Here is a 21,227-nt window from a genome sequence, read left to right as displayed (position 1 = left end):
TGTTATGTTTAATGTAAAATTATAATAAAATTTTTAATTAATAATAATTAACTAATTTTTAATTATAAAAAAATTATTTAATTTAAAATAAATATATAAAAATTTGATTAAATATAAGAGAAAAATCAAAATTTATTTAAATTCTATTAAATAATTTAAAAAAATTTTAAAGTGTTACATTTTCATTAAGGTTGAAGATCTATCATCCACATTGGAATTTCTTTACACTAAAAAATTAAGGTTGTTGGTTTTGCAATGAAAAATAAAAAGCTAATAATAGATTGGTAAAACTTGCAAGCCATTTAAGAAAATAGAAATAAATTATTATTTTTTATTTTATTAAATTTAATTTTATATTTTTATTTTGAATTAACTAAATTTTTATATTTTTATTTTAAATTAAATAAATTTTTATAATTAATGATTAATTTAATCAAATTACTATGAAACAATACGGGTAAAGGAGAAAATTAGGAATAAATAACTTGGACACCTTGCTTTTGTTTCGTTCAAAAATGGACAAAAGTGAGAAACAAGAGTCCAGGATGAAGTGAACTTTAAATCAAATTTCCAGGAGGTAGCTTTGAAGCTACTGATGAAGCTGCGCTGAAACAGAGCCATCTCCCTCATGCGTCTCATATAGGCCAACATTCGCACAGTTTGAGAGACGTTTTGTTTGATGACTGGAACTTCCATGAAATTCTAACTCACTCCATTGATGCGATTTGGTAAAGTAATTGGTTCCAATGATCTTTATACCTACTGCTTCTTCTACGTTCTTGAACCAATGGGCAAGACTCAATATCATATCCCCACAAAAATTGTAGCATCACCACCAAAGATCTTTTTGTCATCACGAGCCTGCTCTTCTTAGGCATTTCCAAGCCTTCTTTAGCTGTTGTCTCTTGCTCTTCATCTCCTGTGGATTGGATAAACGAGTGGAGAGCAGATCCAGCCTTGGTCATCAATAAACAATATAATTTTTTAATAATTTTATATTTGTCATTATAGATGATTTAGAGTTTTTTAAAAATTAAACATCCATTCAAGTCCATGATATTTTTAAAAAGGCGAATCTTGCTATATAATTTGCATTGAAGTCACACAACCCTTTTCCTTCAACAAATTTATTTGACTCAAGATTACTTTTTGATAAATAATTCATTAATATAAAACTGGGATACCCATTACATAAATTTAAAAGCAAATACAGGCATTAAATTCACAAAACCTTCACTTTAGATTAACCTAAATAAATAAGCCATGAGGAGACCATCATGGACGTGTACAAAGAATCCTCCCACAAAACCCAAAGTTGTGCTGCTTTTATACACTGGAATTCATTTGTTTGATGCTTAATTTATACAATAAAACATAACAAAGCAGATTACTTATATATAGCTTTAGATAAGCATCCCAAGCTGCCAAGTTTAGGAAAATCAATTTTCAGGAAGGCTAGCTAGTATGACGCTATTTAATGCTATTTGTTAAGCTGCCCAGCAACAAACTTCTTCCTCACATGTCTTGCGTAGGCCAACATTTTGTCGTGATCAGGAATGGTTTCTTTGATGACAGAAACTTCCAAGAAATTTTGAGCCCACTGATACAGTCGAAGTGAGGTGTTTGTATCCAGCACCCCAACGCCCATTATTTCTTCCACATTCCTGAACCAATAGGCCAGCGTTCCATAGTAGATGTCCACCAAATTAATGGTATAACCACCAAAAAACTTCTTGTCCCCAAGAGCTTTCTCTTCTATAATTTTGAGCGCTTCCAAGAATTCCTTTGCTGCTTTCTCTTGCTCCTCTCTACCGGTTGATAGAAAAAATGCACGGAAAACCGGACTCTACGATCAAAATACAGTTTGATTATTCTTAACAAGAATTTTTTTTGGAAGTTATTCTTAACAAGAAATTAATAAAGGAAATAGAAAAATAAAGGAATAAAATGATGGGTCAATGCCTAAAGGAAGAGGGTGAAAGGGTCAAAATCACCTTCTCTGCTCCAAATTGTATCCAAAATCGAGCCATGGCTCTCTCGTAAGGATCACTTGGGAGCAATGGATTCTCCGGCCAGGTTTCCTGGATGTATTCAAGGATGGTGAAGGACTCAGCAATTGGCTTGCCGCCATGGACAAGGACAGGGATCTTCTTGTAAACAGGATTGTACTTCAACAGTAGTTCAGTCTTGTTAGAAAGGTCTTCCTCTATGTATTCATAGTCTACACCTTTGATTTTCAATGCCCAAATCACTCCATGACTATAAAGACTTGCCCAGAATCTGTGTAGCTTCACTTCTGCCATTGCTTTGATGAGCTCCAGCCTCAAGGAGCAAAGTCTGTTGCCAGGCCAAAGTCTATATATGCATCAATCAAATGCTTGGACAATAAGGTTCAATTTAGAAATTAATACCCATGAAAGTGAATCTTTTCTTGTTCAAGAATATTTTGATTCAAGTGTTAAGACTCTTCTATCCGATTTACCTATGGAAACCTGTTAAAATGGACCTGATCTATTGAGTTGGTTCATTTTTTATTAAAAATTAAGTGAGCTGGGATTTGAAAATTCATATCCATATTAAAATCAAGCTTAAATGGGCCACTTATCTGATCAGTGAGTTATCTCATGTTGATGTGGGCTAGCCCTCCAAGATAGAAGAAAAAAATTAAATTAATAATTTTAGTTAATTTAATAATTTTATATATTTAGTTATATAAAATTAATAATTTAGTTACTAATATTACTATTTATTTTATATATTTCAATGTCTTCAACTTTTACTTGTCAAATTAATAGTTTTAGTTAAGATTGAAACTCATTATCTCTTTTTCTTTTATGGTAATAAATATTAAATGATAATGATTCAAACTTTGAGACATTATTACCATTCAAATAAGATTTAAATGTTTTACTTATGTTTATGAGATTGTAGTTTATGTTAAAAATTGAAACTTTATTTACCTTTGATATAATTTATTTGCTAATTTATGTTTCATATAATTTATTTGTTTGTAATATATTTTTATTATTCAATTTATAGATTAAATCATAAAATAATTTTATTGATAAGGAGTTTGTTAAGTAAAATTATGAAAATGAATATTTTTTGAAAAAAACTAGTGGGCTGGCCTAACTTGACTCATGGATTAACGAGGGTTGGGCTGGGCTGGATTGAAATTTTGATGGTCTATGTAAAAAATAGACCAATCCAATCTAACTCATATTTTTTCAATCCACAATATTTTGAACCAAATGGTCTCACCAAATTTTTATTTTATTTGTTTCCTTTGCCCTCTTTTAATCAATATCAACTATTAAAGATAATGATACAGTTAAACTATACTTTATTCACCTTTATAATAAATCTTTTGGTAACATCATGTCAAAGTCACCTTGGACATCAACAATTTTTGTTTCACACATCCCACCATATTAATATCTTTTGTCAAAACACCGGTTGTCCATGTATTAACACATTTTACATATATACATATACACGTAATACACACTTTTTTCATCTTTATGATAAATTTGTTCATAACATGATATCAAAGCCCCCAAACATTAAAAATCTCTATTTCACATATCCCACCCATATTGATGATTTCTACCACGGTGTTGATTGTTCGTGTATTGACATCTTCTATCATGACAACTTATCTAACCCATTAATTATCATGTATTCAGTCACATCATTTGTAAGTCAATTATTTATAACGTATTCTGTCACATACCTTATCATATGTTCTATAATAAACATGTAATTCAAAACAATGTATACCACCAATTTGTACATCTTGGGCAAGATGTTTTTAGTGGGGAAATAGCTAGGATGTGCTTGAAATTTGAAATGATATCTTAGGCCCTAATTTGAAGAGTTCATGATTTAATTAGTTTACAGTGAGGATATATGGAAAACATGAACTAGATAATGTAGGATCAATTTCACTTTTAAGACAAAGATCATAATATTTGAAAAAGTTTTTAAATTATTAAGAAAAATAATCTAAGGTATGATATTTAAAAAAGTCCTTAAACTATTAAGTAAACTTCAAATAAGTTTTTATTTTTTTATTACATTCAATTAAGTTTTTATACTTTTATTCTAAGCCTAATAAGTCATTATATTTTTATTTTGAGTCAAATAAACTTTTATGACTAATAATTAACTTAGTCAAAATGTCACTTATTATTTTATATTGGATGGTGCTGATGTATCATGCTAACATATCATAATTGATAATGGTATGACATACTAATATATTATAATTGATAATGACGTGACATACTAATTTGATATAATAACATGTTCATATGATATTTTTTACTATTTGTATCAATGCCATGTTAATACTATGTGGTTATAGAATGATAATAGGTATTTTAACTAATGATAATTAGTTAATCATTTGTTATAAAGATTTATTTGATAAAAAATAAAAATACAAAATTTTGATTGAATAAAATAAAAGAATAAGAGTTTATTTAATTTTTTAAAATAATTTACGAGGTTATTTGAATATTATGTCAAAAATCAAATATGTTTTTAATTTTTCATTTAATTATTTGATGTTTCTTATGTTGCTCATTATACTCCTCTGGCGGGAGTTAAAAATTTATTATTATATGATATGATGGAAATATGTTTTCTTATGACGATTCCAATTTAATATTACAACTTCTCCATTGAAAAAAAAAATACAATCAAGTCTTATATTTTTATTTAAAATCAAATAAGTTACAAAACACTTAATAAAAAAATTAAAAAACTAACTAGTATTAATTATTATGACATTTGTCATTTTCTTAACCGGTGCCCTAACGTGGCATAAGTAAAACCATCACAATTATTTAGAAGAAAGAAAAAACATTCTTTAATTTGGTCCTCCTTATTTTTCTCAAAATTTCTCTCTCTCTCTCTCTTTGTTCTAACGAAACAGAACCAGCTTAAAATTCCCAGCTTTCATGGCCTCCCTTTCTTAAATTCCAAAAATACCCATTTCTTTCCTGATCATCATGGATTTGTAAACTTAATCCTCCCATAAAACCAAAAAAAGTTCTGCTTTTATACAATAGAATTCAATTATTTGATGCTTAATTAATACAACATAGCATAACTAAGTAGATTAGATATATATATAGCTTTAGATAAGCATCCCAAGCTGCCAAGTTTAGGAAAGTCAATTTTCCAGAAGGCTAGCTGGTATGAAGCTTTTTTATGCTATTTTTGTTTTTCCTATGGGCTCTCCCCCTAAAAAAATTAATTTAATATCACGTGGACCAATGGCCCACGTATCAGATATTAAACTGATAAGCTTTTTTATGCTATTTGTTAGACTGTTCAGCAACAATCTTCTCCCTCACGCGTCTCAAATAAGCCAGCATTTTATCACGATCAGGGATTGTTTCTTTGATGACAGCAACTTCCTTGAAATTTTGAGCCCATTCATGCAGTCGAGGCAAGGTGTTTGGTTCCAGCACCATGATGCCAATTACTTCTTCCACGTTCTTGAACCAATAGGCCAGCACTCCGTAGGAGATGTCCACTAAATTAATGGTATCACCACCGAAAAACTTCTTCTCCCCAAGAGCTTTCTCTTCTATAATTTTCAGCACTTCCAACAGTTCCTTTGCTGCTTTCTCTTGCTCCTCTCTACCGGTTGATAGAAAAAATGCACGGAAAATCGGACCCTAGGATCATTGTAAAGTTTGATAATTCTTAACAAGAACATAAAAGAAAAGAATGATAGGTCAATGCCTCAATAGAGATAATGAAAGAGTCAAAATCACCTTGTCTTCTACGAATTGAATCCAAAATCGAGCCATTGCTCTCTCATAAGGATCACTTGGGAGCAATGGATTCTCCGGCCAGGTTTCTTCGATGTATTCAAGGATGACGAGGGACTCAGCAATCGGCTTGCCGCCGTGGACAAGGACAGGGATCTTCTTGTAAACAGGATTGTACTTCAACAGCAGTTCGCTCTTGTTAGAAAGGTCTTCCTCTATGTATTCATAGTCTACACCTTTGATTTTCAATGCCCAAATCACTCTATGGCTAAAAGGACTAGCCCAGGATCCATGTAGCTTCACTTCTGCCATTTCTTTGATGAGCTCAAGATGCAAAGGTTGTTGCCAGGCCAAAGTCAATATAATGGATCAAATGCTTGGACAATAAGTTTCAATTTAGAAATTAATAACCATGAAAGTGACCCTTCATTTGTATACCAATAGAATACCTCCTAGGCCACATGTTTTCTATGAGGAAATATCTGGGAATTTGACGAAATCAAGGTCAGGTTTAAATTTGATGTAATATTGTAGGCCCTAATTTGAAGAGTTGATGATTCTGATTAATTTACAGTGTAAGGAAAACATGAACTAGAAAATGCAGTACTAATATGACTTTCAAGATAAAGAATATTGTTTTATAATATACCTTTGCATGAAAATTTCGATATCCTGCCTCTTGGAATGAATAAAACAAAGTTCAAATGGACTATTGCCGTATTTAATTATTTATATACCAACTGCCCCTTAATCTCAATATTTAATTATCGAAATAAACAAATGATATTTGGTAATCAAACCTGCTTTTGATTGTGCAGGCCACCCTGTCATGCTGGTAAGAAGTTTCATCATGTTCCTGTTTGTCTCTTTATGATTTTTGCTGTTTTAGAACTAATTCTCATGTAAAAAATAACTAGCCTAATCTAGCCCATATTTTCTCAATCCACAATATTTTGGACCGGATGGTCTCACCAAAGTTTTATTTTTCCTTCACTCTCTTTTAATCAATATCAACTGTTAAAGATAATGATACAGTTAGACTATACTTTATTCACTTTTATAACAAATCTTTTGGTAATATCATATCAAAGTCACCTTGGACATCAACAATTTCTGTTTCACACATCCCACCATATTGATATGTTTTATCACAACACCAGTTGTCCATGTATTGACACATTTTACATATACACATATACACATAACACACACTATTTTCATCTTTATGATAAATTTGTTCATAACATGATATCAAAGCCCCCAAACATTAAAAATCTCTATTTCACACACCCCACCCATGTTGATGCTTTCTACCACAGTGTTGATTGTTTGTGTATTGACATCTTCTATTATGACAACTTATCTAACCCATCAGTTGTCATGTATTCAGCCACATCATTTGTAAGTCAACTATTTACAATGTATTCTGTCACATATTTTATCATATGTTCTATAATAGACGTATAATTCAAAACAATATATACCACCAATTTATACATCTTGGGCAAGATGTTTGTAGTGGGAAAATAGCTAGGATGTGCTTGAAATTTGATATGATATCTTAGGCCCTAATTTGAAGAGTTCATGATTTAATTAGTTTATAGTGAGGATATATGGAAAACATGAACTAGATAATGTAGGATCAATTTCACTTTTAAGACAAAGATCTTAATATTTGAAAAAGTTTTTAAATTATAAAAAAAATAATCTAAGGTATGATATTTAAAAAAGTCCTTAAACTATTTAGTAAAATTCAAATAAGTTTTTATATTTTTATTATATTCAATTAAGTTTTTATACTTTTATTCGAAACCTAATAAGTCATTATATTTTTATTTTGAGTCAAATAAACTTTTATGACTAATAATTAACTTAGTCAAAATGTCACTTATTATTTTATATCGCGTGATGCTGATGTATCATGTTAACATATCATAATTGATAATAGTGTGACATACTGATATATTAAAATTGATGATGGCGTGACATACTAATTTGATATAATAACATGTTCATATGATATTTTTTACTATTTGCATCAATGCCATGTTAATGGTATGTGGTTATAGAATGATAATAAGTATTTTAACTAATGATAATTAGTTAATCATTTGTTATAAAAACTTATTTGACAAAAAATAAAAATACAAAGTTTTGATTGAATACAATAAAAGAATAAAGGCTTATTTAATTTTTTTAAATAATTTATGAGCTTATTTGATTATTATGTCAAAAATCAAATCTGTTTTTAATTTTTTATTTAATTATTTGATGTTTCTTATGTTGCTCATAATACTCCTCTAGTGGGAGTTAAAAATTTATTATTATATGATATGATGGGAATATGTTTTCTTATGATGATTCCAATTTAATATTATAACTTCTCCACTGAAAAAAAAAATACAAACAAGTCTTATATTTTTATTTATTTTTAATAAAATTTTATATTTTTATTTAAAATCAAATAAGTTACAAAACACTTAATAAAAAAAGTAAAAAATTAACTAGTATTAATCATTATGACATTTGTCATTCTCTTAACCGGTGCCCTAACGTGGCATAATAGCAAGTAAAACCGCCATAATTGTTTAGAAGAAAAAAAAAATTCTTTAATTTGGTCCTCCTTATTTTTCTCAAAATTTCTCTGTCTCTCTGTCTCTCTTTGTTCTAACGAAACAGAACCAGCTTAAAATTCCCAGCTTTCATGGCCTCCCTTTCTTAAATTCCAAAAATACCCATTTCTTTCGTGATCATCATGGGCTTGTAAAATTAATCCTCCCATAAAACCAAACAAAGTTCTGCTTTTATACAATAGAATTCAATTATTTGATGCTTAATTAATACAACATAGCATAACTAAGCAGATTACATATATATATATATATAGCTTTAGATAAGCATCCCAAGCTGCCAAGTTTAGGACAATCAATTTTCCAGAAGGCTAGCTAGTGTGAAGCCTTTTTATGCAATTTGTTAAACTGTTCAGCAACAATCTTCTCCCTCACGCCTCTCATGTGAGCCAACACTTTATCACGATCAGGGATTGTTTCTTTGATGACAGCAACTTCCATGAAATTTTGAGCCCATTCATGCAGTCGAGGCAAGGTGTTTGGTTCCAGCACCTTAACGCCAATTATTTCTTGCATGATCTTGAGCCAATAGGCCAGCACTCCGTAGGAGATGTCCACTAAATTAATGGTATCACCACCGAAAAACTTCTTCTCCCCAAGAGCTTTCTCTTGTATAATTTTCAGCATTTCCAACAATTCCTTTGCTGCTTTCTCTTGCTCCTCTCCACCGGTTGATAGAAAAAATGCACGGAAAACCGGACTCTAGGATCATTGTAAAGTTTGATAATTCTTAACAAGAACATAAAAGAAAAGAATGATAGGTCAATGCCTCAATGGAGATAATGAAAGAGTCAAAATCACCTTGTCTTCTACGAATTGAATCCAAAATCGAGCCATGGCTCTCTCATAAGGATCACTTGGGAGCAATGGATTCTCCGGCCAGGTTTCTTCGACGTATTCAAGGATGACGAGGGACTCAGCAATCGGCTTGCCGCCATGGACAAGGACAGGGATCTTCTTGTAAACAGGATTGTACTTCAACAGCAGTTCACTCTTGTTAGAAAGGTCTTCCTCTATGTATTCATATTCTACACCTTTGATTTTCAATGCCCAAATCACTCTATGACTAAAAGGACTAGCCCAGAATCCGTGTAGCTTCACTTCTGCCATTGCTTTGATGAGCTCAAGATGCAAAGTTCGTTGCCAGGCCAAAGTCAATATAATGGATCACATGCTTGGACAGCAAGTTTCAAGTTTGAAATTCATACCCATGAAAGTGACCCTTCATTTGTTTAAAGATATGTTGGGTTTAGTGTTTGACTCGCCTATCTGATTTACCTTTGAAAATCACGTGCTTATTCTTTGGATCTTCTTCACCACCAACCCCATGCCATCTGGTCTCTCCAAATTTTTTATTTTATTACTTCTTTTTCTCCCCTTATTGCCTTTATGCAAGAAAGAAAAAAAAAAAAGGCCTAATGATCTGATTGCAGATAGCATATGTATAATAGACTTTTAACCCAAAATAATGTATACCACCAACGGTATACATCTTAGGCAACATGTTTCCTATGGGGACATAGCTGAAAATTTGAGGAACTCAGGGTTTGCTTGAAATTTGATATAACATTTTAGACCCTAATTTTCTTATTAGTTTACAGAGATGATGATATATGGAAAACATGATCTCGACAATGCAGTATTAATTTCACTCTGAAGACAACGATAATTGTCTTTATCACTATATTTACATGAATATTCTAATATCCTGGAAGAAACTTGAATGGACTATCATCTTTTTTATTTATAAATATTTCAAGAGCCGTTTAATCGTAATACTTAATGAGCAACAAGCCACAATTGATATCAGTAATCAACCCGCTTTTTGTTGTGGTTCCTTTGATTTTTTTTTTTTGATTCACATTGAATTTGAATAAATTGGGGATTAAGTAGCTCTTCCATCTCATATATCTCACAAGATTTAAATCCAAGATTAAAACTTTATGTTCTAACTTTGATTGCATATATACTTCGCAAGTACAACTCATCTTGATTTAACATAATAAGAATAATTATCTTAATGCAGAATTGCCATTGATGCAGTGGCTAGAAAATTTTCCCTGACTCGCCCCATATGGGATATCAGCTTTGCTTGATCTGGAAGACTTTCTCTGATTACAAGAGCATCCTTAAAATTCTTAACCCATTCACTCAATCGAAATAAGGTTACAGCAATTTAAATCTGGGATGTGTGAAGACACAGTTAATTAATAACCTGCTCTCCTGACCCAAAACCGAGTTATTGCTCTCTCACAAGCAGCCTGTGGCAGTAGAGGATGCTGTGGCCAAGTTTCTTCTATATATTCAAGGATAACAAGGGACTCAGCAGTCGACTTGCCATCACCATGAACGAGGAATGGGACTTTCTTGTAGACTGGATTGTTCTTTAACAGCAGCTCACTCTTGTTAGCAAGGTCCTCTTCTATGTATTCATAGTCGTCAATGCCTTTCAGTTTCAATGTCCAGATCACTCGGTGACTAAAAGGATTAGCCCAGAACCCATGTAGCTTTACTTCTGACATAGCTTTGGGCTCAAGATCCCAAGATGCAAGAATAAGAGCCACTTGGGTCATAGCCGAAGGGTCATTTGGGCTCTAAAGTTAAAGGGTGTGAATTATGAATACATAGAGGAAAATCTCCCCAATAACAAGAGCCACTTGCTGCTACAGTACAATCCTGTTCACAAGAAGATTCCAGTGCTTGTTCATGGAGGAAAACCAATTGCAGAGTCGTTGGTTATTCTTGTATACATTGATGAGGTGTGGCCGGCGAACCCCTGCTTCCAAAAGATGTTCATGAGAGATCTGTCGCCCGGTTTTGGGCCAAATTCATAGATGAAAAGGTACATGTTATCAGGATTTTGTTCTTCAAAATTAGTCAGTGAGCAGTTTAGTTAAAAGAGTTAGTACTCTATCTTATAACAATCATAACTTATCTCTTAATGTTTCATCATTTTTCTCCTCAGTCTTTAGTTGATCTTACTATTTTTTCAAGCACAAATTCTTTTATTCTATTTTATTTTCAAGAGTAGGTTCATGCCTGTTTCAATCCAGGATTGATATTTGATCCTAATTAGTCTTATGATTATATATTTGCAGACTCGAACTATGTGGGAATTCTTTCATAAATTTGAGGAAGAACAGGAAAAGGCGATGAACAACAACCTTGAAATTTTGAAAACAATAGAGGAGCATGGGCTTGGAGACAAGAAGTTCTTTGGTGGTGACAAGCTTGGATTAGCTGATCTTGTCTTCGGATGGGTTCCTCGTATCTTGGTGCCTATGGAAGAGGTAGCTGGAATCAAGTTTATCAAAGCCGATACCTTCCCTCGTCTGCATGCATGGATGAAGAATTTCAGTGAAGAACCTGTAATCAAAGACAAGCGGGATAAGGAAATAGGCTACGGTTTCGAAGTAAAACAACACCGCGTGACAGGAGAGAAACGACGTCATTTCAGTCATTACAAGAGTTCAATAATAAACGACGTCGATTCATGTGTTGGGATTAACATGGCTGGTTTTGATCAGGCCTGTGTTACTATCTATAGCCCGTTTGGAAGAGGTAAGCCCACCCTACATAAAAATGCGTGGACTTAGTATTATTATCTAATTTTCCATTTAGTTTCTCCTTATTTATTTTGTTTTTTCCTCGTTTATTATTTTATTTGTAGTTTTAATAAAATAAATAAAATTTTTTAACTCATAATTATTCTAGATTAATTTTTATATAGTCATAATTGTTTAGAATAGGAAAAAATACATAAATAAAAAAATGAAAAATTAGGTTACAAAACTACAATCATGATCTTTTAAACTACTCATAAATTAGTTCTACAAGCATATATATATATATATATATGTATTTATGAAAATTATTATAAATTAAAATAATAATAAATTAATTGTAAAAAATATGATGGAATAATAAATAAATAATATATTGAATATAAGAATTCATAATTATTTAAAAATAAATCTTTTAAAAGAAATTTTCAAAAAATGTTACAAGTAGTAATTTCTCTAAATTTTTCAGAGGGAAAATGCATTTTTATCTTTTATTACTTTAACCAAAATTCAATTTGGTGTCGCAACTATAATTGATGCTTGCAATAAGAAATTATAATTGAAAATAATTATAATCAAAGGAATTTATTACTTTTACTATTAAAAACCAATTCATTGTGATTGAAGTTGTATTTTTTTACTTTGCATTTACGATTAAAATTAATTATTACGATCAAATATAGATCAAATGTAATACTAATCAAACTTTAAACCCCAAGCATAATACTCTAACGAACGACGCTGATTTAAACCTAAACCATTTTTTATTCTAAATATAGAGCCCAAATGACCCTGTAACTGTAAGGACTCAGCCACATTCCAAGCAGTTTCACTTGTTCCATGTTCGAGAGATCAACAAGAATGGGCAATGGCCTTGCGCATCTCTAGCTAGTCAAATTTTATAGTAATCAAAGAATCGGCAAGTGCTAAATTCCAAGACAAAATCAAACAAACAAAAATGGTTTTATACAGTTGTTGTAGTCGAAATCGAGAATGTTCATTTGTGATGAGCTGGAAATTCCAGGGTCATTTTCTCTTGTGAGGTAGAATTCTGAGGTATATGCCTTGAACGAATCACAGCACCCTATTAGTGTCCAAAAACGGATAAAGGGAATTGGTTAGTCAATTATTGGATGATTTTCCCTTCAATTAGTCACTGAGATCCCAACTGAGCTGCTTTGTTTGGGATTTCTGGTGCTCCAAAAGGTTTAATCTACAAAGTAGGAAGTGAGATAGAAGATGCAATCATAAAAAATGCTCCATTTGCAATTGAAATATTTCAGAAGGTTGAAAATTTCAAAATGATTTCAGAATAATTTAAAGCAACAAGCCACAATAGTGTAATTGTAGCCGTAGCTATAACGGATAAATAAACTGGGACTGCTGCCATTGTATCTCAGAGATTAATATACTGTTACATTACTTATAGATGTAGATGGTAAGAAAACTCAATCCTTGTACATCATTGTCTAATGTACTATTATTCTTAAACTAATAAAAACCAGCCTTAACCAACATGAAAATTAAACAGAGAACTGATTAAAGTAGTTCTTCCTCACAACATAAATGCGTAATACAAACTGCTATTACTAGCTAATTTACTTTCGCCTGACTATGATGAGGTGATGTCTTGTATAATTCTCTTCTCGTTTTAAAGAAATCTATGACTCTGTTGTGATCTGGGACATTGTCTTTGATTACAGGTTCTTCACTGAAATTCTTCATCCATGCATGCAGGCGAGGGAAGGTATCGGCTTTGATAAACTTGATTCCAGCTACCTCTTCCATAGGCACCAAGATATGAAGAGCCCATCCAAAGACAAGATCAGTTAATCCAAGTTTGTCACCACCAAAGAACTTCTTGTCTCCAAGCCCATGCTCCTCTATTGTTTTCAAAATTTCAAGGTTGTCCTTGACCGCCTTTTCCTGTTCTTCCCCAAATTTATGAAAGAATTCCCACATAGTTCGAGTCTGCAAAGATATAATCATAAGACTAACTAGGATCAAATATCAATCCTGGATTGAAACAGGCATGAACCTATATTTGAAAACAAAATAGAATAAAAGCATTTGTGATTGGAAAAACAGTGAGATCAATTAAAGATTGAGGACAAAAATGATGAAACACTTAGGAGTTGAGTTATGACTATTATGAGATAGAGTACCAACTCTTTTGACTAAACTGCTCACTTGTGACTAGTTTTGAAAAACAAAATCCGGATAACATATACCTTTTCATCTATGAATTTGGCCCAAAACCGGTCAACAGATCTCTCATGAACATCTTTTGGAAGCAGGGGATTCTCTGGCCACACCTCATCAATGTATTCAAGAATAACCAACGACTCTGCAATTGGTTTTCCTCCATGAACAAGCACTGGAATCTTCTTGTGAACAGGGTTGTACTGTAGCAGCAAGTCGCTCTTATTGGGGAGATTTTCCTCTATGTATTCATAATTCACACCCTTCAGTTTTAGAGCCCAAATGACCCTTAGGCTAAAAGGACTTGGCCAAAATCCAAAGAGCTTCACTTCATCCATGTTGTGATCTCTATTTTGTGTTAGTGGCCTTTATATACTTGGGTGAGTGGTGGCACTGAACGATACTCAGTTTTCCTGAGACAAAATTGTTGTCTATCATTGCCTCGGGTTGGATTTTTGTCTAATCAGGTGCGTCATGGGTGATGCATCTGAATGACCATGCTTGCTGTAAAATATTTATAAAATTCTGCTCTGGGAATGTGTGGATGAAAGCAAACTTTAGATGATCAACCTACCCCCTCTCAAAATTTATACATCTGTCTGTTAGATTTCAGTAGTTTTTTTATTTTGAATTCAATGATGAAATTAAAAATTGTTTTCCATGAAGAACTTTGGAATAGGGTGGGAAGCAGTTTTTGTACTCCAAAGTTACAAAGTGAGAAAAAGGTAGTACTATATTGAATTTGATCTAGACGTCATGCATGATGTATTCATATTAGTTGGATTTTGCATACATCTTTCAGGTCAGAAAGACAACTCTGATCGTCCCTACAAATTTTTTAAACTTAGAAGATATGAACTGGTCAATGAGTCTACAATTTGATTTAGATTTAGTTCAATATACAACTTTGCTGATCTCAACAGACTTCTTTCTTTTTCTCTTTCCCTTTTTGTTTTCTCATTTTGCTGTTAATGTCAAGAACCAGTGGCCTTTGTTCAAAAAGGAAATTCTGTCGTTTATGGAGGACTTCCATACCACAGGAAAATTCAACAAAAATATCAATAATTCTTTCATAACACTGGTCCTTAAAGTTAATGGAGCAGCATCTCTATCACAGTTCCAGCATTGAGGTATAGAGCATGACAAACAAAAGATGAAGTGAGATATGATTTTCAAATAAAAAGACATAAGGGTAGTTGAGGGTTAACCAGATTAATAAAGCCCATGCATTGAAAGAAGAGTTCATGTACTCTCCCCCTGTTTAAACTTACCATTCAGAAAATCTCTCTGAGGATAAATAATCATGTAGTAAGTCTTGATGAGTCTGTTTTGTTGCGATATTAGCTCAAACATTATTAATCGAATCAAAAGATTTATTGTTTGATTAATTAAGAGTCCAGTAGATAGTACCACACCAGGTAATCAAGGCAGAGACATACCATTGTCTCATTTTGCTAATATCCATAACATGATAAATGAAACATAGAGTATTAAAAGGCAACGCTCCTGATGCTAGTTTCATTTAGATGCCAGCAACATCTCTCTGCGAAGCTTTAATAAAGCAAACAGCTTATCACGATCAGGGAGGTTTTCTTTAATTATAGGAACTTCCTTGAAATTTTGGATCAATGACTGCAAACAAGGGAACTTGTGTGCTTCAAATATTTTTAGCCCTGCTGCATCTTCAATAACTCCCAGCCAGTGAGCAACTGCACCAAATGCCATGTCCACCATGCTAATCTTGTCTCCCCCAAAGAATTTCTTCCCTCCGATCAAGCCATGGTCTTCAATGGTTTCTAACATTTCCAAGATGTCCTTTACTGCCTTCTCTTGCTCTTCGCCGCTGGCTCGATACATCTTTGAGATTGAGGGACTCTGCCAGAACCCGAGATAATATGGATGTCACTAAACAATGATCAACAAAAATGGAACAATTTTTTAAGTTTTTTAACATAAGAAGTCCAATATCCTGACTGTATTTTACAATATTAGCTAGCACCCTACAATATCATATACATCTAATCTAACCAAAGAAATCTGAAAGCTTAAACAATGAAAAATCATATGCACCAAAGCAAGAAGAATTAGCTTATCATCAGCAAATTAATCCAAAAACGAGCCATTGCTCTCCCGTAGGGATCACTTGGCAGCAAGGAAGGTTGTGGCCATATCTCTTCAATATATTGAAGGATAATGGTGGACTCACATATTGGTTTTCCATCATGAACAAGCACAGGAATCTTCTTATGAACTGGGTTATACTGAAGAAGCAAGGGGCTCTTATTAAGGAGATCTTCTTCTATGCATTCATAGGGTATGCCTTTTAGTTTCAGAGCCCAAATTACTCTGTAAAAATATGGACTAGTCCAAGCTCCAAACAATTTCACGACAGCCATGATGGAGAGATCAATCAATCTGGTAGATCCTGGATGCCTTCAAAGTAATTTTATAATAATGATTAGAGGTCAAAGTCTACACCAAGGTAACCAATTCCAAATCATAAAAGTAAAGCTTAAGTTTAAAAAATAAAAAATTGACCTGAAGAAAGTACTAAATGTTTAAGAAAAGATGGAGACTTGACTTCAAAAGTGGATCTATGAATTTTTAATATATATCACTAAGGTTCTTGAAACGAGTGTGCTTAATTTTATTGTATCACATGCTTTGAATTGTGTTGTTCAGCTATATATGGATATGTCATGCATGATGCAAGCTTAATTAATTGGTTTTGTATTTGAGTCCAAGGAAACTTCACCAGATCCTTCATCTTGTCAATTATTAATAAAGAAAGAATAGAAAACTGGATTACGCTAATTGACAAGAAACAAGTGTCTTCCCTCTACTAACATCTTTTGTTTTTTGAAAATTATTTAGGGGCTTTCATTAATCTGTGGGGAGTGAAAAAGTTCCACCTACAGAATCACAATAAAAGAACAAGGTATTGGACACTACACCCAAACATGTATGGGCAAATTCCTCCAATACTCTGGCTGGATCAGAACAAAAGATCTTGAGCTTCCAATACTGAGCAAAAAACAGACTCACAGGGTCAAAGATTGTACATTTTGCACTTTTACATTAGCCCTGATGGAGATAGAGAAAGATAAACTAAAGTATGACTACACAAAGCTAAATTCCCAGAGAAATGAGTTTTTACAAACAAAATTATCTAGATATATTTTCTGTTCAAAGTGCACACCCCACCTTCTTGGGCCCCTTTCATTCGACTTCTCCTTTATATCATTTAGCTACCGGAGACATTTCCCTTTGACGCCTTAAGTAAGCAAACATCTCATCAAGGTCAGGGAGGTTTTCTGTGATGACAGGAACTTGCTTGAAATTTCTGAGCCATGCCTGCAGGCGGTGGAGCTTATGAGCTTCAAGTAGTTTCTCCCCTCCCAACCAATGAGCAAGTCCAAAGACAATATCCACCATGTTAATCGTGTCCCCACCAAAAAATTTCTTCTCACCAAGTGCTTGTTCTTCAACCATTTTTAGCATTTCCAAGCTATCTTTCTCTGCTTTCTCCTGCCCTTGACCAACCATCCACATTGCTGGACCCTGTAAAGAACCAAAGAATGGAAACATTTCATCAAGTTAGAAATTTCTTTTGCCAAGAAAAGTTAGAGGTCCCTGTTCTCTTACTAGATGACCAGAAACCTTATAAGTGATGAAGAACTGTACCTTATCTTCAGCAAATTTAATCCAAAATCGAGCCATGGCTCTCTCATAAGGATTACTAGGCAGCAAAGAATTTTGTGGCCATATCTCTTCAATGTATTCAAGAATAATCAAAGACTCGCATATGGATTTTCCACCATGAAAGAAAATTGGTACTTTCTTGTGAAATGGATTGTGTTGGAGAAGCAAGGAACTCTTATTGCAGAGATCTTCTTCTACATAGTCAAATGCTATGCCTTTCAATTTCAAAGCCCATTTGACTCTGTAAGTGTAAGGACTAACCCAAGTTCCAAGCAGCTTTGCTTCAGCCATGTTTGAGATATCAGTTGAGTTCTTTCTTTCTTTCTTTTCTTCTTTTGGTACTCGAACCTATAACTTAAAATAGCAATAGGCTCTCCAATTGAATTATAATAAATGAATGGATTCAAAGAGTACTTCGACAATTCCAGTAGTTGAAGTCAAGAGTAAAAAAAGTCAACAATAAGCAAATTCAATATTGGTGGCTGAACAAATATTTGATGTATGGGTTTTGGAGGAAGGTAAGATTATATGTTAAATACTTAACCTCTACTCTGTTTGAGATCAATCAGGGTAATCAAAATGGACATTGGGTAATTAAAGAAAGTACATCTACCAGTAAAAGTAGAGCCAAGTTCCAGCAGATAACTTTTTATTTTTTCTTCTTGGTACATGTTGTTCCGATAGATAATGAAAATCTATGTCTCTCGCTTTAACAAACGACCAAAATCAAGGAGGTTTTCTTTGATTTCGGGGACTTCCTTGAAATTCTTGGTCCATGCGTGCAGGCGAGGAAACTTGTGGGCTTCCAGTAGATTTCTGCCTAGTACTTTTTCAATGACTCCAGGCCAGTAGGCGAGTCCGCCAAAGGCTATGTCCACCATGCTAATCTTGTCTCCTCCGAAGAATTTCTTGTCTCCAAGGCCATGTTCTTCTATGGTTTTTAGCATTTCCAAGCTCTCCTCAATTACTTTCTGTCGTTCTTCGCCTCTAGTTCCACAAATTTTCCATACTATTGGACCCTGCTAGAATCAAAAGGCGACGTCAAATTAAACAAACTATCAATTAAAATAAAAATGGTAACGGTTTTTTGCTAGAACTATTTTGTTATGGAAACCTTATCATCAGCAAATTTGATCCAAAACCGGGCGATGGCTCTCTCATATGGATCACATGGCAGCAAGGAATTCTGGGGCCATATCTCTTCAATGTATTCAAGAATAACCGAGGACTCGCATATCGGTTTTCCACTATGAATTAGCACGGGTATCTTCTTGTGAACCGGGTTACATTGGAGAAGCAAAGGACTCTTATTGGAGAGATCTTCTTCTATGTATTCATATGCTATGCCTTTGAGTTGCAGAGCCCAAATGACCCTGTAACTGTAAGGACTGAGCCACATTCCAAGCAGTTGCACTTGTTCCATGTTTGAGAGATCAATCAGAATGGGCAATGGCCTTGCGCATCTCTAGCTAGTCAAATTTTATAGTAATCAAAGAATCGGCAAGTGCTAAATTCCAAGACAAAATCAAATAAACAAAAATGGTTTTATACAATTGTTGTAGTCGAAATCGAGAGTGTTCATTTGTGATGAGCTGGTCATTTTCTCATGAGATAGAATAATGAGGTATATGCCTTGAACGAATCATAGCACCATATTAGTGTCCAAAAACGAATAAAGAGAATCGGCCAGTCAATTATTGGATGATTTTTCCTTCAATTAGTCTCTGAGATCCCAACTGAGCTGTTTTGTTTGAGATTTCATATTTGAATTCCATTAAGATGATCTTGCCCACATTTACCCAATTTCACCTTCCAATTAAAACCAAGAATTAAGGAGCTAAATTTTCTAAGCAATATTATACATAAAGGGCAGTAAATAGGCAGATTTCACCTACTCCAAAAATAATATAATCATTTCGTTTTCTTTGACTATTGACCAGTTCCACTACAGGACTTATCTTCTTTCCCAAGTTCCCACTATAAAATATATGGAGAGTTTCGAAAAGGACAACCCGTTTTGGAATTCAACCATGGATTAACCGAAAAATATTAAAAATGTTTAAGCTGACTGTTTGAGTTGGTGCACTTCATTATTCTCTATAAATTGACTTTTAGAAGGCATGCAATGTCTCACCATTATCAGAATTTCAGATTGATCAAGAATCTGAATACTTGATCTCACTCACATGGCTGAAGTGAAGCTGCTTGCAGCATGGCCTAGTCCTTTTTATTATAGAGTGGTTTGGGCCCTGAAACTGAAAGGCATAGCATATGAATTCATAGAAGAAGATCTAGCCAACAAGAGCCCCTTGCTTCTCCAGTATAATCCAGTTCACAAGAAAATACCAGTACTCCTTCATGGTGGAAAGCCAATTTGTGAGTCCATGATCATTCTTGAATACATCGAAGAGATTTGGCCACAAAATTCCTTGCTACCAAGTTATCCCTATGACAGAGCCATTGCTCGTTTCTGGATCAAATTTGCCGATGAAAAGGTAAATCTTTTGCCTTCTAGACATGGTTTCGGAGCATATGCTATTCCTAATTTTCATTTCATTAATCTGAATTGTACAAGATCTACTTAATTGTTATTGATAATTTATTATTGCATCTTTGATTCTTACAGAGTCCAGCAATCTGGATGGTTTTCAGGACCAACGGTGAAGAACATGAGAAGGCGGTTAAGGACAGCTTCGAAATGCTAAAAACCATTGAAGAACATGCACTAGGAGAGAAGAAATTCTTTGGGGGAGACAAGATTAACATGGTGGATATTGCTTTTGGACAACTTGCCTACTGGTTACCAGTTATTGAAGATGTAACAGGAGTGAAGCTACTTGAAGCTGGCAATTTCCCTCGTTTGCAAACATGGATCAAGAATTTCAAGCAAGTTCCAATAATCAAAGAAAACCTTCCCGATCGTGACGAGATGTTTGCTTTCTTCAAGCGCCGCAGGGAGATGATACTTGCTTCTAAATGACATCATTGTCCCAGAATCTATGTTCTGAATTTTCTCTATACAATCTACTCATTTTATGGATATTACCTAGTGAAATAAATAACAAGTAGAAATTATGTGTCTTAGGCCTCCCTTAGTTAGCAGTAGCACCGAGGTCACTTTAGTTTGCATTGGGCAGGATGTGAAATTCGATTGTCCCACATGGTTTATCTTGCATCATCCATGACGTATCTGAATTAATGGAGTTTGTAATCTTTCGAGTCAAAAGAGAACCTTTTGGGAAGTCCTCATGCCCCACGTTTAACAGCTGAATAAGACTAAAGGAAATGTGTCTGTCCGTGCATTTATACAATTATACTGGTGCAGTTTAGGATAAGAAAATCTA

The 21,227-nt window shown here is 33.5% G+C and overlaps 7 protein-coding genes and 2 pseudogenes across 8 annotated transcripts; 2 read left to right on the top strand and 7 right to left on the bottom strand.

Annotated features, from left to right (window-relative positions):
* Positions 1-1,199: 1,199 nt before the first annotated feature.
* Positions 1,200-2,340, bottom strand: LOC18602844 (putative glutathione S-transferase). Its single transcript, XM_018119380.2, has 2 exons — positions 1,995-2,340; positions 1,200-1,846 (listed from the first exon to the last, which is right to left on the bottom strand). Exons 1-2 carry the CDS (start codon positions 2,301-2,303, stop codon positions 1,481-1,483), a joined length of 675 nt encoding a protein of 224 aa, XP_017974869.2. The 5' UTR covers positions 2,304-2,340; the 3' UTR covers positions 1,200-1,480.
* Positions 2,341-5,041: 2,701 nt separating this feature from the next.
* LOC18602843 (putative glutathione S-transferase) lies at positions 5,042-6,142 on the bottom strand. The gene is made up of 2 exons (XM_018119376.2): positions 5,790-6,142; positions 5,042-5,690 (listed from the first exon to the last, which is right to left on the bottom strand). Exons 1-2 carry the CDS (start codon positions 6,096-6,098, stop codon positions 5,325-5,327), a joined length of 675 nt encoding a protein of 224 aa, XP_017974865.2. The 5' UTR covers positions 6,099-6,142; the 3' UTR covers positions 5,042-5,324.
* A 2,425-nt stretch (positions 6,143-8,567) lies between these two features.
* LOC18602842 (putative glutathione S-transferase) lies at positions 8,568-9,575 on the bottom strand. The gene is made up of 2 exons (XM_007034470.3): positions 9,218-9,575; positions 8,568-9,118 (listed from the first exon to the last, which is right to left on the bottom strand). Exons 1-2 carry the CDS (start codon positions 9,524-9,526, stop codon positions 8,732-8,734), a joined length of 696 nt encoding a protein of 231 aa, XP_007034532.3. The 5' UTR covers positions 9,527-9,575; the 3' UTR covers positions 8,568-8,731.
* A 1,283-nt stretch (positions 9,576-10,858) lies between these two features.
* On the top strand, positions 10,859-12,034 carry LOC18602841 (putative glutathione S-transferase pseudogene; annotated as a pseudogene). Its single transcript, XR_016025943.1, has 3 exons — positions 10,859-10,890; positions 10,941-11,258; positions 11,515-12,034. The product of XR_016025943.1 is annotated as a putative glutathione S-transferase pseudogene (transcript).
* Positions 12,035-13,345: 1,311 nt separating this feature from the next.
* On the bottom strand, positions 13,346-14,543 carry LOC18602840 (putative glutathione S-transferase). The gene is made up of 2 exons (XM_007034468.3): positions 14,211-14,543; positions 13,346-13,950 (listed from the first exon to the last, which is right to left on the bottom strand). Exons 1-2 carry the CDS (start codon positions 14,517-14,519, stop codon positions 13,573-13,575), a joined length of 687 nt encoding a protein of 228 aa, XP_007034530.3. The 5' UTR covers positions 14,520-14,543; the 3' UTR covers positions 13,346-13,572.
* Positions 14,544-15,565: 1,022 nt separating this feature from the next.
* Positions 15,566-16,591, bottom strand: LOC18602839 (putative glutathione S-transferase; annotated as a pseudogene).
* A 440-nt stretch (positions 16,592-17,031) lies between these two features.
* LOC18602838 (putative glutathione S-transferase) lies at positions 17,032-18,244 on the bottom strand. Its single transcript, XM_007034466.3, has 2 exons — positions 17,866-18,244; positions 17,032-17,742 (listed from the first exon to the last, which is right to left on the bottom strand). Exons 1-2 carry the CDS (start codon positions 18,172-18,174, stop codon positions 17,422-17,424), a joined length of 630 nt encoding a protein of 209 aa, XP_007034528.3. The 5' UTR covers positions 18,175-18,244; the 3' UTR covers positions 17,032-17,421.
* A 16-nt stretch (positions 18,245-18,260) lies between these two features.
* Positions 18,261-19,377, bottom strand: LOC18602837 (putative glutathione S-transferase). The gene is made up of 2 exons (XM_088805500.1): positions 18,998-19,377; positions 18,261-18,902 (listed from the first exon to the last, which is right to left on the bottom strand). Exons 1-2 carry the CDS (start codon positions 19,304-19,306, stop codon positions 18,579-18,581), a joined length of 633 nt encoding a protein of 210 aa, XP_088661626.1. The 5' UTR covers positions 19,307-19,377; the 3' UTR covers positions 18,261-18,578.
* Positions 19,378-19,978: 601 nt separating this feature from the next.
* Positions 19,979-21,194, top strand: LOC18602836 (putative glutathione S-transferase). Its single transcript, XM_007034464.3, has 2 exons — positions 19,979-20,378; positions 20,510-21,194. Exons 1-2 carry the CDS (start codon positions 20,070-20,072, stop codon positions 20,861-20,863), a joined length of 663 nt encoding a protein of 220 aa, XP_007034526.3. The 5' UTR covers positions 19,979-20,069; the 3' UTR covers positions 20,864-21,194.
* Positions 21,195-21,227: the final 33 nt, after the last annotated feature.

Source organism: Theobroma cacao, chromosome 4 (genome assembly GCF_053813885.1).
Source record: "Theobroma cacao isolate CCN51 chromosome 4, ASM5381388v1, whole genome shotgun sequence".
Lineage (NCBI taxonomy): Eukaryota > Viridiplantae > Streptophyta > Magnoliopsida > Malvales > Malvaceae > Theobroma > Theobroma cacao.
The sequence above is the reverse complement of the archived record's forward strand: the minus strand, read 5'-3'. Positions and strand labels throughout refer to the sequence as shown.

Coding starts and splice junctions, on each gene's coding strand:
- LOC18602844 (XM_018119380.2), bottom strand. CDS start 2,303: ATGGCAGAAGTGAAGCTACACAGATTCTGGGCAAGTCTTTATAGTCAT. Junction 1,847..1,994: donor TACAATTTGGAGCAGAGAAG/GTGATTTTGACC, acceptor TTTTGATCGTAG/AGTCCGGTTTTCCGTGCATT.
- LOC18602843 (XM_018119376.2), bottom strand. CDS start 6,098: ATGGCAGAAGTGAAGCTACATGGATCCTGGGCTAGTCCTTTTAGCCAT. Junction 5,691..5,789: donor TTCAATTCGTAGAAGACAAG/GTGATTTTGACT, acceptor CAATGATCCTAG/GGTCCGATTTTCCGTGCATT.
- LOC18602842 (XM_007034470.3), bottom strand. CDS start 9,526: ATGGCAGAAGTGAAGCTACACGGATTCTGGGCTAGTCCTTTTAGTCAT. Junction 9,119..9,217: donor TTCAATTCGTAGAAGACAAG/GTGATTTTGACT, acceptor CAATGATCCTAG/AGTCCGGTTTTCCGTGCATT.
- LOC18602840 (XM_007034468.3), bottom strand. CDS start 14,519: ATGGATGAAGTGAAGCTCTTTGGATTTTGGCCAAGTCCTTTTAGCCTA. Junction 13,951..14,210: donor CCAAATTCATAGATGAAAAG/GTATATGTTATC, acceptor ATATCTTTGCAG/ACTCGAACTATGTGGGAATT.
- LOC18602838 (XM_007034466.3), bottom strand. CDS start 18,174: ATGGCTGAAGCAAAGCTGCTTGGAACTTGGGTTAGTCCTTACACTTAC. Junction 17,743..17,865: donor TTAAATTTGCTGAAGATAAG/GTACAGTTCTTC, acceptor GGTTCTTTACAG/GGTCCAGCAATGTGGATGGT.
- LOC18602837 (XM_088805500.1), bottom strand. CDS start 19,306: ATGGAACAAGTGCAACTGCTTGGAATGTGGCTCAGTCCTTACAGTTAC. Junction 18,903..18,997: donor TCAAATTTGCTGATGATAAG/GTTTCCATAACA, acceptor TGATTCTAGCAG/GGTCCAATAGTATGGAAAAT.
- LOC18602836 (XM_007034464.3), top strand. CDS start 20,070: ATGGCTGAAGTGAAGCTGCTTGCAGCATGGCCTAGTCCTTTTTATTAT. Junction 20,379..20,509: donor TCAAATTTGCCGATGAAAAG/GTAAATCTTTTG, acceptor TGATTCTTACAG/AGTCCAGCAATCTGGATGGT.